The sequence below is a fragment of the Hemicordylus capensis genome, chromosome 9 (genome assembly GCF_027244095.1).
Source record: "Hemicordylus capensis ecotype Gifberg chromosome 9, rHemCap1.1.pri, whole genome shotgun sequence".
NCBI lineage: Eukaryota > Metazoa > Chordata > Lepidosauria > Squamata > Cordylidae > Hemicordylus > Hemicordylus capensis.
This window is the reverse complement of record NC_069665.1, coordinates 17,317,777-17,334,841: the sequence shown is the minus strand read 5'-3', so window position 1 is coordinate 17,334,841 and position 17,065 is coordinate 17,317,777. Positions and strand designations below refer to the sequence as shown.

Genomic DNA, 17,065 nt, shown 5'->3' with positions numbered 1-17,065 from the left:
TCTTTCCCCGACTATGCATATGGCCTGTTGCTTGGGAAACAGCATCGGACTCCGAAAGCAGCAGACTTCAGTTCAGTGAGCAGGCAGCCTCTCTGCCCACATGGTGCAACCTGGCAGGTGTACCAAGGAATATATATCATTCCTCTCCTGCAATGCACTTGGAAACTGCTGGCATATTTAGATTTCCAAGCACTCAGGGTGGGATAGAGGAGTCACTAGGGACCCTGGGCAGCATCCTCATTCAGTTTTATCACAGAGCAGAGAAGCTGCGTGGGAATTAATGGGTTTATGCCAGAGCCTGAGAAGATTTATCCTCACTGGGGATAGATCTCCAGGAGAGCTTGTCCGCCCTGCCAGGTGAGGAAGTCCACATCCTTTTCCCAATGTTTTGGTTTAGTGCTGGAATGGACGTAAGACTCAAACTGTGCTTCATGGAACACCCGTGGTCTGTGAACTCCATCCAGGTTGTCTGCAGAAAGGTTGCAGAACAGTTGAGAATACCTGTAATTCACCCCACAATTTATTTGTGGCATTTTCATATGTGCTGTATTTTATGTTGTGTGCTTTGATTTGCGGAACAACAACAAAACGTTTGTGGTTCACAGAGACCGAAAACGTTTTTTCAAGTGGGCCACAAAAAAGAAACGTTTGAGAATCTCTGGACTAAGAGAACAGGATTGGGAGAGCAGTTGGATTGGGCAGGGGCTCAAGGCAGGGGCTCCAAGCCCCTTTCCCACTGTGGCTTCCATGCATTGCCCCCTGCATTGATGCGAAACCAGCAATGATCAGAGGACAGTCTTGCAGCATCTGACTGTGCCCCTCCCCCACAAAAACAGAGTGTGCGTGAGACAATATGGCAGAGGTTTATAAAAGTGTGTATGGTTTGGAGAGAGACTTTTTCTCCCTTTCCCATCACACTGGAACTGAGTCACCCAACAAATTGATTAGCCTCAGTTTTATAACAGATTAAAAGAAGTGCTTCTTCAGACAGCATATCATTAATGTATGGTGTGTTCTGCCACAGGATATGATGATGGCCACTAGCTGAGATGGCTTTGAAATGGCACTGGAGAGATATAGGTCTATCAGTGGTTATTAGTCATGATGGCTAAATGGAACCTCTGTGTTCAAAAGCAGTGTACCTCTGAACACCAGATGCTGGGGAGGGTAAACAGAAGGAAGCTTGTTTATACAGAGTCAGAGCATTGGTCCATCTAGCTCAGTATTGTCCACACTGACTGGCAGTAGCACTCCAAGGTTACAAGCAGGATTCTCTCCCAGCCCTACCTGGAGATGCTGCCAGGGAGTGAATCTGGGACCTCATGCAGATACTCTTCCTGTGGCCTCGTCCCCTAAAGGGATTATCTTAAATAGACAGCACTCATGGTTTGCCATACATCCAAATGCAAACCACAGTGGACCCTGCTTAGGGCAATTCATGCACACTACTGCAAGACTAGCTCTCCTACTGACAGAGCTATTGACCTCACTCCTTTCTCCCCAACTCTTTCTGGCCAGATGTCAAGCTACCAATGGCCTAGGGCCCTCCCCTTGCTTCTCAGCTTCCATATTTCTCATTTCCTGGCCAACTTAACAGTGCCAAAGTCTCAAGAGACTGTGGAAAGGATCCTCACAAGGACTAGAGCCTTACATGGTCTGTACAAACAACCTGCCTTGTCCCTCTTCTTTGCTAGGGGGATCCAGTTGTCAGTCACTGAAGCAGTGGCCGGTGGTATCATTGACAAGACTTTGGAGGAGTTGAGCACCATTCAGAGCAAACTGGTGAGTTCCCGGCAGGAGGCTAGCAAGTGTGCAAGGGCAATGCTCGCTGTTGCTTTATACTGGTATAGTCTAGGGGTGGCCAACATGAGGCTCTCCTGCTATTGTTGAACTACAACTTCCTTGGTCCTGAGCTGCAATCAGTTGCACCTGGGGATGATGGGAGTTGTAGCCCAATAACAGCCGGGGAACCTTGTGTTGGCCATCCCAGTTTATACTTTCAAATTGTTGTTAGATATTTGTTCAGCATCCTGGGGTCTCTGGATGAAGGGCAGTTTTATAAATGCTGGTCCAAATAAGGAAGCCAGTATGCTGCAATTCCTTTGCTTGCTTTGTACTCTCACGGTTCATGCAGGTTTGGAAAGGCCTGCTTAATAAAGGCCTGCTTAATAAATAGGTCTGCTTAATAAAATAATGTGAGCCCATAAAGATTGGCAAAATGGCATCAGAAACCACAGCAGTGTAAGGTTTAGCCAATAATCCTGATATAATTTAAGCCGGGGTTCCCAAACTTCAGTCTCCAGATGTCTCCAGATGTCACTGGACTCCAGTGACATCTTTAGCCTATCATCCGTATTGTGTATCATCTGGGAAGTAGAGTTCTGGCAACCCAACATCATCTGGGAACACTTTGTACAACATCTGGGAACCGGAGTTTGAGAACCCATGATCAAACCCCCTAGAAAATAAATTCACTTTGTGCCCAAATGATAAAAGTGGAGGTGCCCAGTGGACACCTCTAGGAAGGATAGCAGGGTGCTACCAGAGGAAAGGCCTCCTGTCCCCATCATATCTCCCCACTCTTTTAACCTTTGAAGCAAGGGCAGTTGGAGCACGGGCTCAGATGATGAACAGCAGTTTGTGTGGGCATGTCAGCAACATTATCAGGGAGAGGGGAGGAGCAGGTCCTTCCTGTGGGATGAGCTTGTGCCATCCAAGCTTGCAGACTTCAGGAGTGCAAAGTAGGAATCTGCCAGTCACTTATTTAGACCCACAATAAGTAAGAGCGTGAAGGGCATATATGACAGTTTACGTCTATAATCCCCCTTTGTGGATCAGGGCCACAGCTTGGGTTTTCGCTGTCCACACCGCAGTCAGAGCCTGCCAAGACCTGAATTATGCTTAGCCAATTGGGAGTAGCCAATGAGTTAAACAAAGGCTGATGCAGATTTTATACCTGGTGCGGCTTACTTTGGCCACGTCTGGACCCCTCCAGAACTGAACTTCAAATGGCTAGCATGAATCCCGTAGCCCATTTTGTTTGCCAGCTGCCCAGATCCTTAAGGGGAACTGAAGTGCAAGCAAAACATGGATTAATCTGAAAGGAGGTCACCATCACACACATTCAAGTACTTCAGTGTGCTTTATTGAAAAGAAACATTGTGTGTTGACTCTGCATAACCATTTCAGGCAAGAAACTTCCCCAAACCGACTGAGGAGCTGCAGGTGGCAAATGACGATTGGTGTGCTTTGCAACAGAGGTGTGGAAGCTTGAAAGGTGTTGCTGAAGAAGAGGAGGGTTTCCAGAATGAGGATGTGTCCGTTTTTCAGAATGAGGAGGTACCTTCACTCTGTTAATATGCTTCCATATTTCTGCAGTGATTTTATGCACAGTATTGATATGCTCTGAGGCAGGATTTTCTGGGGCTATGTTGCATCCGAGGCTCTCCTCCTCTTGCCTCTGTGTGCCACTGTAGTTGAGGCATGCATCCTGTGGCTCCCCTTTCTGCAAACCATCATTGGTAGGGGCTGCACTTGGTTAGAATGCCGTTTGACAAACCCTGCAAGCCCCTCAACCCAGACCAATATCATGTTCACTAGGGGAAACAACTGATTTTCTACCCAGGCTGCTTCTCTAAGGTGTCTTTGAAATGTGTGCCCTGCTTTTTCTAGACCACTGAGAGTAATGACATCCTTGCTGTGACAATACCCACCGCTGAGAAGGCTTTTGAAAGGAACATGGTAGAAATTGTGCCTGATGTGCTGCTGACATCTAAACATTGTGCCTATTACCAAACTGTTTCAATAACCAAACTGCATCATTACCCCCTTACTTTGTATGTATGATTTCCTTCCAGGATTTTTGAGATTTACTTGCTAGCTGCTGATGAAGCTGCAGATTTCCACCTCTGCTTTTGGAGACTGCTGTAGGCGCATATCTGCACCACAGACTTAAAATGGTGTAATTGTCAGTCCCTCTCCCAAGGGAATCCTGGGAATTGTAGTTGCTTGAGGGAGACTCAGGATCTCTAACAGATCATTTTTGGCACCTCATTCAACTACCACGTGTGTGTGCTTTCGACATTATGGACAGACAAATTATGTACTCAGTGGAAGAGGGAGTTTGGCCCTTGGATCCTGCCAAATAGGAACCTCTGGTCAGAACAGTTACTGGGTTCTAGCTCAGTGAAAAACTGAATGCTCTCCTAGTAGCCACTGGCTACTAGCCAACCAGCCAGGCACCATCCTCTTAATAAGTCTTGCCTGGGTGCTGTGTCAACCCCCAGCCTATGCTGACCCCAGAGAGCCATCTCCTGCCTGCACTCACCCTGACTCTCTGGCAGCACAGTTGTAAAGTGTCCGCCCCTCTTTCCTCCACAGTCTGAGACGACTGGACAATGGAAGCACATCTGTTCGCTGAGCATTCTGCCAACACCTGACATAAATGGTAAGGTTTACCATTTGCATTAGTGAGTGAGATGAATGAGTGACTGGCCTCAGCTCCACAAAGCTCAGAAGAAGCATTTTAGGTGAACACCAGTTTATTTATTTATTTATTTATTAGTGCATACCTAAAACTTTAAGCATGGCTGTGACAGCTGTGTTTGAAAACACACAGCTCATACAAATAAATTAGAGAGCTGGGATTGGTTAATCTGGGTGTCCCTCCATTGAGGGCCAAACTACATGTTATGTCAAGTACATCCCTGGTTAAGAGTAGTTGATTTATTACCTTATTTATTTATTGCATTTCTAGACCGCCCCATCCAAAGGATCTGGGTGGTGCACAATTTTCCCTGTAAGTAGCCATGTGATTGAGGCCGGGACCTGCAGCATGGGAGGAGAGTGTTTTAACCCCTTGTCCCCACTGTGGATGTGATCCAGATTAGCCCCACACCGCTTCAAGCTGTTATTTGTCCTGCGAGGGACGTTGCCACTGACACCTGTGGCAGCTTCCCTCTTGGGGCAAATAATAGCTGCGAGAGGCGGGGGCTATCAAGATCCTCCAGTGGGGCAAAGAATTAAAGCATCGATCCTGCCATGCTGTGATCACAATCCAGACCACTACCAAACCACCACATAGCTGCTACTGAGGAAGAAAAACAGAGGCACCCAGGGGGACCAATGCTGTGCTTCATGTAACATGCAGTTTGACTTTGCAAACGAACTGTCTCAGCCACATCATGTGCTCTGACTCTGTATGCTTCAGTCCACACATTGCCATGCCCCCATATGGCATAGAGGGAGGCTGCTTTCCTTCTCTGGATTCTACAGTCTGGATGTAGCCTCTAGCAGGGCAAGGGCAACCCAGCCTCAGACTGTATACAGCCATGGTTCCTCAAGTGTAGCTCTTGAGCACTGTCAGGATTGACCCCTTGGGTTTTCAAAGGCCCGCTCTGAGTGGAAGATAGGGATGGGGAAATGGATGGAAAAGCCCTTCTTCTCTGGGAGTTAGATGGTACATGCAGACACCTCCCTTTTCCTCCTCCACTCTGGGAAGGAATGGAGGATGAGAAGGGGTGACTAAAACAGAAGTTGCAGGAGGAATTGGCATCTCGGGTAGACAACATGGGGCACTAGGGCTGTAGGATTTGTCTGCTGCTCACATATGAGTAGGTGGCTGCTGGCCTTGGAGAGTCATGGCACATACTGGGGGCGGGGGGATATTAGCCAAGGGGACTTGGGCAGGCATGGATCTGTGGGAATCCTGGCTTCCCAGGAACAGCACGCAGACCTCAGAACCACCCGCCCCTCTTGGCTAGGTTTCCAGGCTGCAATTGAAATTAAGTCTGTAGCTTCTCCAGTTGCCATTCCTGGAAGCAGGGACTAGGCAGGAATGACATCCTGGAGCTTCTCACCTATATGAAGAGAGGTGTGTGTGCGAGAGAGAGAGGTGTGTGTGCGAGAGAGAGAGGGAGGGAGGGCGTTCTGTGCTGTTCTGTGCAAGATCAGCCCCAGTCAGGGGAAGTGCTCATCCTTCCCAAGGCAAGGCAGGCTTTCCCCATTGGTGCACTGAGCCCTGAGCCCCTTAGCAGCAGAAGCCAAGCCTGCCTGTCAGTCGGCTGCCTGGTATGTAACAAATCTGCCTGTGATAGCAGACGCTGCTGCAGCATAGTGGCAGCCTCCTGCCCGCCTGGCAACTCCAAGGGTTTTCTCCCCCCCCCCCAGCCTCCTCCCCCACTTCTCATCCTACTTCTCCTCCCTTTCAGGTCTATCGGAGGAACTCGGTCTGAAGGTAGCAGCGGCAGATAACAAGATTGGGACTCCCCGGGCTGTGCTGTCACTCAGCTGTGCCTCCGCGAAGAAGTCACGCCCTGCCTCCACAAAGGATGCTGAGGCTGGGAGCAGGCGGCTTCCTTGCACAGAGTCTGCATCCGCACAATCCCTTATGGACCTGCCGGCTGCGGGAGAGAAATTGGAGCATTTCACCCGAGACAGGCCCAGGCCCAACCGCAGGAACAGGCAGCCCCCCAGCAAGCCCAATGTAAGACACCCCGCCTCCTTTTTTCAGCAGCATTGCTTGCTTTTTCAGATACACAAGACTTGCGGGGGGGGCGGTTTGGGGTGTGTGTGTGTGAGAGAGGGGGGGGGCGGGGGGGAAATGTCTTATTGGATGTTTATTGCAGCCCTGGAAGATGAAATGAACAGAGCGGCAGCTGTCTGATTATGCACTTGTCAGCTGGGTACTGGCCACTGCTGCGTAGAAGACAAGGTTGTTTATATCCAAGTAGATGCAGCATTTTGGGGCTGGAAGCAGATCTTTGCTGCTTCTGTTGATTTCCTGGGTGTTGCAGGGGGAGAACCAATCCTAGCAGTATCCAGTCTGGGAAAATCTGCAGTCTGTTCAGAGACCCATCTGCATGCATGCGCTTGCTTTCTTGTGATATGCTTATGATGATTCAAGGATGTATGGAGGAACGAACTTATCATGCAGCATGGACCATCTACCACCTCATCCAGAAAATCTGGGAGGTGTGTGGGGTCTTTTAAGCAATTAGCTGTTTGTTTATCCCGAGGATCTTCTGGCTTAATCCATGCTAAGGCCTTTGCTCTTTGAACACGTTTGGCATTGAGCTGGTATGTTTTCCCAAGTTGAGGAGGAGGAAAGAGGGATGATGTAGCTACCGGAGAAGATTGTCCTTTCACTAGCAAATGGTACATTTATAGGATTGTCGTTTAACCCCTTGACTATAGAAAAACAACTTTGTATGCAGCCAGATTGTATATTTGAGGACCAGAGAGAAAGTGGTGATTACCTCAAGCAGGGTGTGTGTGGTACACTGAGAGAGCTAGTAACTTTATGCCTTCAGCACAGCAATATGTGAACCCAGGTTTTTTTTTTCATGTGATGATTTGGAAGCTGAAAATGGAGAGTATGGGGTGATACTCTCACGCAAAAGTGATGTCTCTTCTTGATTGGTCTGTTAAATCAGCAAATGGTCTTGAAGTGTGAAGCTTGAGGATCATTTCCTGCCACTACTTTAAAAACAAAAAGTGGTTACAGCAGGCGTTCTTAAACTTGGGTGCCTAGATGACGTTGGACTACAACTCCCATCATCCCCAGTCACAAGGCCATTCCTTGTCCATTCTCAAACATCTGGGGGCCCAAGTTGGAGAACCTCTGGTTCAAACTTGGGTCAAGCCAACACAAAAAGTTGTCTTCTTTTTTTGGGGGGGGTCTTGTGCAATCTCTGATCTGATGTTCACCATATTCTGGAAAACCGTCAGAAGAAGGGTTGAGCAAGTTGTGAATGTGATCTCGGTGCCAAAGAACCAATATTTATCCAAGGCGGGGGAGGGAACCCAAGGGGAGTGAGGGTGGAGGGTGATTCCTTTGCCCCGCTTTTCTTCCTTGCAATGACTTCATTGCTTGGACAGGAGGTGGGTTTAGAGAAAGCCAAGTCCTACAGAGCCTCCATGTTCTTAGGCGGTATATCCCTGAATAGCCATGACTATGAAATAGCGGCGGGGGCATCTCAAGACTTCTGTGAGCCTGAGATAAGGCACCAAGTGCTCCAACTCTTTAAAAAAGTGGGCACAGTAGCGGGGCAGCTTGCTGCCTCACTGGCACCACAATAATTTGCTGCCTGAGTTGACCAGTGTGGGATACAGGATACTGCACTGAGTGGAACCTATAATCTGATCCAGGTCATTCAATTCTTATGTTCACCACCCTCACCTGGAATGGCTTTCTGGGGAGATGTGTGTGGGTTGGGGGGAGGATGTGTGTTCTGAGCCTCTGCTATTTTCTGTAAGTAAGGGAGCGAGACCCTCTCCTACACTGCCTGCCTCCCTCAAGTAGGCCCCCAGAAGAGCACTTTTCCTAAATGGTCCAACTGTATCCTAGCAGCACTTCAATAACTTTGTAAGGTAGGCCACTCTTTTGATCCTCATCTTGTGTGTGGGAAGGCTGAGGCTCAGAACTTGTGGCTTCCCTGGGGCCATGCAATGGACTCTCATGGCTGAACTGAAATCAGAAGCAAGGAGTTCCCAACTCTAGCTCTTTTAGCATGATGCTACACTTAGGTTACCACTTTTGCATGGTAAAGATGTGCTTGAACGTTCGCATATGTTCAGATGGCTTAGACATTGGCATCAAGATGTCTGTGAAACTCAGTAAAACAATTCTAAACGTGCCATGCTGAACACTACTTAACTACAAGGAAGTCTCACTGAACTCTATGCGGCATAGTACTACTGAGTAAACATACTTAGGATTGACTGTATGTTATAGAGCTACTGGATACAAAGCATTAATCATCTCTTTACGGTGATATTTGTGCTGGCAGACCAGAGCTACATATCAGTTATGAATGACAAACTCCAGTACAGCTTCTGATTGTTGCCCCCTCAAAGGAGAGAGTTTGAGTGCTTTGGATATAAAGGCCTTACATTTGTGCCTTACCATGAGCCAGTGTGGGCTACTGGCCCTGAAATGTGGCCGTCTTGCCATTTCAGTCTGGTCTGGCTCATTCCACCCATGCATGCAACTACTGAAAAATGCAACAGTTCCTGCATATCAACGGAAGAGCTGCTTTCAGATCAAGCTCTTGCCTTGGCCCATGTTGAATACGGCAGATGCAGGGAGACATGGTTGTTCTGGTTTAGTTTGTCAGTGGGGCAGATTTCCCCCTTTTCTGTCTCATGCTCCCCCTCTTCCCACTGCCAGAAACAAAATTTAGTATTTTAAATTGGAGTCATTCAATTAAGTTGATTGGCAATGTGTTCTGGACTGATGATGATTAAAAATGGGGGTTCTCAAATTGTAGGCACAGAGAGAGAGAGAGTGTTAAGCAACTTCAGAGGGTCAATAGGAAGGAGAAGGCAAGGGCCTTACCCAATGTCTTTGAGGCACAGGGATATTCAGGAGTGACAAGCTTATCCTGAGAGAAATTCTCTTTCAGTCCATTGACCAAGCACTATTGTGCTTGCCTTCCACTTTGTGATTGGTGAAGGCCTATTAGCGCCTGTCTGCCTCCCATTACCCCTGTCCATCCCCATGCCTTGGAGGCATTTGGTAAGGCTCCTAGCTCCTAACAGCAACCTCCTGACCCCCTTTGAAGTTCCTTGCAGCCTCCTGGGGAGTCCTGGCCCATCTGATGGGGGGGGGGTATCACAGTATCAAAAAGTTTGAGAACCCCTGAGTGTTAAACATCAGGGACACACAACATATGGAATTCATGAGCAACAGAAGATGGCTCTGAAAAAGAATTAGACCAATTCATGGATGAATTAACCTATGAAAAGTTGTTGGCCATGGACCCTCCAGGCAGTAGCCTCTGGTGGAAAGATGCTAGGTACAAGCCACAGGGAGTGGCTATCCCTCATGCTGCACTGGTGAACTTCCCAAAGGTATTTGTTTGACTGCTGAGTGCTACTGGAGACATAGTGCTGGATTAGAGATGGACAGGCCTGATCCAGCCTCAGCAGTTCTATGCCCATTGTACTTGGAGACAGGATCACATGCTTCCCAGAAACCAAAATTCTAGCACGTATCCTTGGCTGGCACATTTCCCCCCTCTTAACTTGGGTGCTAAACTTGTAAAATCACTCACAAAAACTCCCCAGTCCAGCTTCATTTGCATATGTTAATTCCCTAAAACATATGTAAAATTAAGATTACCTGACATTAAATCTAAGGTTACAAATAAGGTATCTGGTAATTGGACAACCCTATCAGGCCCATTTTACAACCAGAGAACACGCCAGTATTGATGCTACTTTCACTCACAAGACTGGACTACAGTGTGCTGGTTTAATTTCAAGGAGGCAAGTTGGCTTCAGACTTGCAGAAACAGCCAATGCAGATATTGAGGTGACTTGGAGTAACATACCTGGATTCTTTTGCCAGAGTTGATACACAGATAAGCTGACATAATTGCATTTCTACAGAACCACACATGCACACCACTTTCCTTTCATTTCCTCTGATGAATTCTGCAATGTAGACAGTATTCTGTTCCTGGTATTAGTCAAATTAGTATTGAGCAGGGAACACGACCGCTATTCTCTTCTCTTCTAATGACAGAGTCATCTCTCTGCTCCAAGATGCAGGGGATTTGAAGGAAACCCTGTGCAAAGGAGGAAGATGGATGCTCTCTCTGTGTTGAGTGAGAATAACAACACAGCAGGGACCAGTCTTGCGGGGACCCTACTTTGATTTGAAGATAGCAGTCCACCAACACCTACCATCCAATGTGACCGAACTTGAACAGTTCTGTATGGAGGAGTGGGCAAATATTGCTCCGTCTAGATGTGCAAGGTTGATAGAGAAGTATCCCAACAGACTCAAGGCTGTTATTGAAGCAAAAGGTGGTTCAACAAAATATTGACATTGGGGGGTGATCCTTTTTCAATCTCAGTAATTCTTGTTTTTTGTCTCTGACACTTTTTCTGGACTGTAATTGTGATGTTTTTCAGTTGGATGTTATAGGTCGCATTGGATAAGTACAGCTGGTGAAGGGAATTTTCTTTGTGTTTTCATTTCAGGATGTAAGGGAACCAGAATTTAAGTTCTATCAAAGGGGGTGATTCTTTCCTATACCCACTGTATCTCTCAGTTTAACTACCTCACAGGGCTGTTGTGAGGATAAATATAACCATGTACACTACTCTGGGCTCCTTGACAGAGAAGCAGGTTATAAATGTAAAAATAGAAATTAATTTTAAAAATATCCTGTAGTGCTGCTGAAACACCTATATAGGGCAGCAGCGATATAGGAGGATGCTGAAAGGCATCATCTCATACTGCGCAGGAGGCGGCAATGGTAAACCCCTCCTGTATTCCACCAAAGACAGTCCTAGGGCTCTGTGGTCGCCAGGAGTCGACACCAACTTGATGGCACACTTTACCTTTAGTGCTGCTCTTGACTGGAGCCTCCAAAGTGGAGGCATGTCTGTGGGAAGCCCCTCTCCTGCAAAGATATCCTGCTCAGATTCTACTCTACCACCTACAGGTGTGACAAGAAAGGGACTTTTAAATTTTCTTTTAAGAGCATGTGCTAAAATGAGACCTTCTACACTTTTTGTTACAGGCATCCTACTGATACGTAGCTGTCTGTTGCAGAATTTGGGAATAGTTTGTCTCTATCCAGTAGGAGTTGCCATACGTGGCTCCACTGCCTCCTGGTTCTCAAAGATTAAATAAAAGTATGGGCTGGAGATTGATCTAATTTCCATAACCACGTGTCCCTTGAGAAATGTCTCTGTACTTCTCCAATTTCAGCTAATGCCATCTGTGGTTTTAGATGGCAGATCCTGAAATGCAGTGTATAATCTGCGGTTGAACGCGGATTAAGTGAGATTGAGGATAGGTTGCATTGCCTCTTTTGCTGCTCCATAACCCATTCTGTTAAAAGAGAAGCTGCTTCCAGTGCTGCCAAAAAGACAAGAGTCCTGGCCAAATTTATAGGAAATTGACTTCTTACTTCCAAATAGCAATGAGAAGATCATTTGGAATGGGTGGTATTTGCATTATCTTCATCCATGTTACTGGTTGTATTATGGGCAATTTTTAGTCTGTGTACCAGTCTACGTACTTCCGAAAGAACTTCATGATATGTACTTCAACCCTATATTGTTATATTTCGGGTATTTCTTCCCTGGGTGTTGGTTGTACGGTATGTTTCTTTAAAGATTTCTATGGTGCCCAATTTGCTTTTTTAAAAATCAGTATGTGGTTTAATTTTTACAATGGCTTGTGGCCCAAGTGAATACAGTTTTACTTTTTAGCTTCATTTCATGACTGCTTTAATTTTTGCTACTGAATTTTACCCTTACATACAAGCCGCCTCCAGTGGGAATGTCCTATTTTGTTTGGTCCTTACCTGTTAGTCTCACCCCTTAACTGGAAAATCATATGGGTTTTACCTTGTTTTGACAAACTGTCCCCAACATTCACTACCAAAAGAATGGCAAAGTAACTCCAAAGCTTTCATAATCCTCATGCCTCCCTCATTTGAGATTCACCAGGCCTGTTGCAAATGTGGGTTCTGCGAATCCCTGCCACTGAACGTGACTTGCAACTCCTGCAACCCATAATTACTGAGCTGCTGCAGAATCTATTTTGCTGTGGTAAAATGGCAAGTTGCAACCTGCTATGATAAAGTAAAATTAAAATGTCTTGGTTGTATGGTTTTTCAGTATTTTACCCATGTCTCAAAGAACCACAATTTGTATAACTAGAGTAAAACCATTTTGTTACCAGTCGATCAAAACAAAGTCAAGAGGTGTTGAACTTACAAGAGCCTTCCTTCAAAGGAATTTGTTAAAGATAAGCGCCATCAACTAGGAAGGCACTACCAGCTTCCAAGCCTAAGGACACTTCCTTATACTCAAAAGGTCATGTTAGAAAGGGTCCCTCTTCGGAAAGCTCACTCATCCTCAATTTCTTCTATTTTTTGCCAAAATTATTTTCTGATCAAAAATCCAGTGTTTTCCACCAAATATCTAGTTGTTGTTTTATTTTTCGTTGTGGCCTTTGTGTCCACCTGACCCAGGGAACCAATGCTGGGACTGGCTAAAGAAGCCATGTGGATTGTAAGGTTACCAGCCTCCCCCACAAATCTAATGACTTTTATTTATATTTATATCCCGCTCTTCCTCCGAGGCACTCAGAGGAGCACATGGTTATTTTTATCCTCACAACAACCCTGTGAGGTAGGTCAGGCTGAGCTACATGACTCACCCAGAGTCACCCAGTGAGTCTCATGGTTGAATGGGGATTTGAACTCGGGTATTCCCAATCCTAACCACTCTAACCACTACGCTAACATTTGCTTATATATATTTGGAGATTAAATGTCCATATCTATGTAAGTTTTACTAGTGCTGTTTATAATATAATAAAGCTACTGACACAGGGCCTTCTCAGTGGTATCTCCCAGACTTGAAATCCCCTTCTTCCTGGAGACTTGCACTACCCTGTCTATCTCAGCCAGACTTGTACTTAAAACCGGTTTCTTTTTTGCTGGGCTTTTGGTCATATCAAGATGGAGCTGTTTGGTTTTTTGCCCGTTTTTATGCTGTCTGTAGTTTTGTATTCTTATTGTGTCGCATCAGTGAGACAATTTGGTAAAGATTAACTTAAGTCCCATTCATTGATTGCAATAAGACTTAGAGGCTATTCACACGATGGGGCGAAATCGACTAGCAGAGGCTAGCCCGATTACGCCCTATCGTGTGAACCACCAGGCTCGGCTGCGAGCCCGGTAGTTCTTAGGCAGGGAACCAGCCTAAGTACCCCTGCCCTAAAACTGCAAACCTAGTTTTTAAAAAAAGTTTTTTAAAAAGCGCTCTGCAAACCTAGTTTTAAAAATCGTAGCCGCGGCTCTGCACTGCAACTACTCATGAGGAGACCCCCAGAGGGGAGGCGAAAAGCCGGCTCCAGGGGTCTCACGCAGGGCATGCTGGAGCTTGCGGGAGCCAATCCGTCACGGAGCTGGCAATTGTGTGGGCGGCCAATCCGGCTGCCCAGGGCTCCCGCCCGGATCGTCTGTGGGGAGAGCGGGCTTAGCCCGCTCAGCTCACCAAACCGGGTCTCACCGATCATGAGACCTGGCTCTTAGTCATGACTGGATATGCTACCCACTGTTCTTAAGTTGCTTTTTCACAACCATGGCATCCTGGTTAAAAGATTTCCCAGGCCATCCTGGTCAAATCACTGTAGTTAAACCACATTTAACCAGGATAGATAACTGGTTAAATGTGGTTCAACCACAGCAATTTGACCAGGATTGCCATTGGTTTTAACTCCTTAACAAGAATTATCATGATTATGAGAACACGGCCTTATTTGTGTGTGCATCAAACTTTTATTTTTCTCCGAATGTAGTGTGTGTGTGTGTGTGTGTGCGCGCACGTATGTGTGCGTGCAGAAAACTCTTTTTCCATGAAATACCTTTTGATCAGACTTTATTTGTTTATTTGATTTCTATACAATAACAAATAACTAAGATGGTTCTGTTCTCTGAGGTTACATTTTGCCTTTACATGTTGGTCCTAAATTTCCCGGCAATCAATTTCATGGGATGACCCCTGGTTGTAGTGTTATGTGAGAGGGAGAAGAACTTCTCTCTATCCACTTTCTCCACTCCATGCATGATTTTATAGACCTCTATCAATCCACACATGTCTATTGCTAGAGGGCTATCGATAGACCTCTAGCAATCCACACATGTACTTGTCCCCTTATCCCATCCAACGGTGTGTTGTTCCTCTTGCCGGTCTCCCTAACTATGACATTTTCTCCTAGGTGCAGCCACCTGTACGTGAGAATGATGAAGACAGAAGTATCGCTAGGCTGGATGAAGGGCTAGATGAGTTTTTCACAAGGAAGGTGATTCACGAGCACTTGCTGTAAGTAAAGACATTGTCTCAATCTGGGAGTTTCCAGTCAGTAATTTAGTGGGTGGTGGAGAAACTGGAGCAGAGGAGGAGAAGGGCCTGGGACTGTCTTTGCTTTTCTTAGGGCACAAGGTTGCAACTGAAGAGCTGGAAGGTCATAATCGCAAAGGCCTTTTAAAACTGACATTTATTAGAGTTTTAAGATTACCGAACAACTTTCACATCGGGCACATTCATCAGAGAAAAGAAGTTCTTTGGATTATCTGAGGGTGTCTCATCCACACAAATTAAATGGGACCCTGATCTGTCATGGTACCTAAAGCTTCAGTCTGCAGCTTCTCAATAATTCTGTGGTTTTCTCTTTGCTGTCTGGCTGCAGCCCTGTTCCACTGGAAGATCCCCCCGCAGTGGCCACACCAATATCCTCCGGCTCTCGGACCTTCAAAAAGAAAATAGGACACTTCTTTGCCTTCAAGAAGCCAAAGTCGACCCGGAGTGCCAGGCCAGAGAAAGAGCCCGAGGGTAGTCCATTAGCAGCAAGGGGCAGGAAGCTGATGCTCAGTGACATTTTAAGAGCCCCCAGCAAAGCCAGTGAGTCAACGAAAGCACTAAGCAAGTCTGAGGAAGGAGGGCTGGCTGTGGAGAGCAGAGGCCACCTGGAGCAAAGCCAGACTCCAGACAGTGCTCGCAGGGCCAGGCCCAAATATTCCAGGGAGGGAAAGTCTCAGTCCCTGATCCTCCTGTCAGGGGAAGATGAAGAGACACTTGGTGTGAGACATGAAAAGGTAAGTCTGCCGTAGCTCTTCTCAAGTGGAATGGCAACCTTTTGTCCTTGAGGCTGTACAAGTCTGAGGATATTCAGTGTTGTCTTAAGGTGCAAGGTGTTTTAAGGCAAGTCCTATGATATGGATAACTGGACATGGTGGGCCACTGTGTGAAACAGGATGCAGGACTAGATAGGCCTTGGGCTTGATCCAGCAGGGCTGTTCTTATGTTCTTACATTCCTCACTGATATAAATAAAGCAGGTTCCTCCCCAACAGCTAGACGGAGGTTTTCTCCAATTCTGCTGTAGACTAACTGACAAAATAGCTTATGATAGATGTGTTTTTGATGAACACAAGCTTCGAGTCATGTCCATGTTTTAAGCATGGCTGTAGTTGTTGGCAGCTTTATGATGAGGGGGATGTGATACAATACAGAAGTTGTGCATCTTGAAACAGCAGGAGACTCTGTAAACAAGTAAAGGTGTGAGCTCATTGTTGCCTATGCAGCAATTGCTGTGGGGATGAATCTGGATGAGATTTAAGCTCTTCTGATGGGTGGGGGTGGGTAGGGTTTGGATACTTCATTCCTAAATAATCGGTCTGTCTGGGTTAAAGTGGAGACCAGAGCAGACCCAATTTATGAAAGGTGGCACACAGCCTAGGCCAGTTTGTCAGTCTACCTGGGTCACAACTAGGATGGACAAACTCAGAAAAGGTCCCCTGGCAGCTAAAAAAAAAAATGCAACAAAAGGAATAAGCAGGACGGCTCTGCTAGGATGTGCGACCTAGCCAAGCAAAGTCCCTGGTCTGTGCTGTTCAAGTACTGAATTGACATCAGAATCTAAGTGAGGGTGCCTAGTTGTATCATCTGTTTGCCCTACAGAAGAGGCCTTTTGAGAAGAGCGATGGTGAGCTGCCCAGCTCATTTGAGCAGCGTGTCCATGTCATGCTCCATAGAATTGGTGTCACCAAGGTTTTGTCCTCCGAAGGCAAAAAGAAGCAGGTGAGAGACCATGCTGTTTGATATAGATGGGTTCTTAGTGGTTGCCCTGCTGGTTCCCAGCAAGCACTGGCTGAACTGCTCTGCACAGATCCTCTCCCAGAGAGATTCCCATGGGAGAAGGTAGAAGTGTGATAAGATTTGGGAGCTGGAATCTGTTGGCCTTATCTTTGTTGTCTTTGATTAGTTTAAGTCAACTATTATACTGATCTTAATCACAGCTCATCTTTGTCTTAAATTGAAAACAAAGTGGGAGTCATCCTTTTGCAAGATCAACACAAAGAAATGCATGTTCCAAATTATTAACTGTTTTTTGGTTGATGAGTTTTGCTCAGTATTTTTGAGGAGCGGCTTACTGTATTGATGGTGCTCTCTTTTGACAAAAAGTCACATTTCCTGACCTTTTGCTCCATCCCAACTCCAATATTCTCAATACAGCTCCATCCCAGATCTCT

General features: G+C 46.3%; 1 protein-coding gene across 5 annotated transcripts in view; it reads left to right on the top strand.

Moving 5' to 3' along the window:
- Nucleotides 1-17,065, top strand: part of CARMIL2 (capping protein regulator and myosin 1 linker 2) — an 89,873-nt gene that overhangs the window by 62,064 nt on the left and 10,744 nt on the right. For all 5 annotated transcript variants that reach the window (XM_053270895.1, XM_053270897.1, XM_053270894.1 and 2 more), the window contains 7 exons: nt 1,695-1,782; nt 3,190-3,339; nt 4,381-4,447; nt 6,210-6,484; nt 14,753-14,856; nt 15,224-15,629; nt 16,494-16,613. In XM_053270895.1, the coding sequence (XP_053126870.1) occupies nt 1,695-1,782; nt 3,190-3,339; nt 4,381-4,447; nt 6,210-6,484; nt 14,753-14,856; nt 15,224-15,629; nt 16,494-16,613 (1,210 nt within the window). The remainder of the gene's footprint in view (nt 1-1,694; nt 1,783-3,189; nt 3,340-4,380; nt 4,448-6,209; nt 6,485-14,752; nt 14,857-15,223; nt 15,630-16,493; nt 16,614-17,065) is intronic.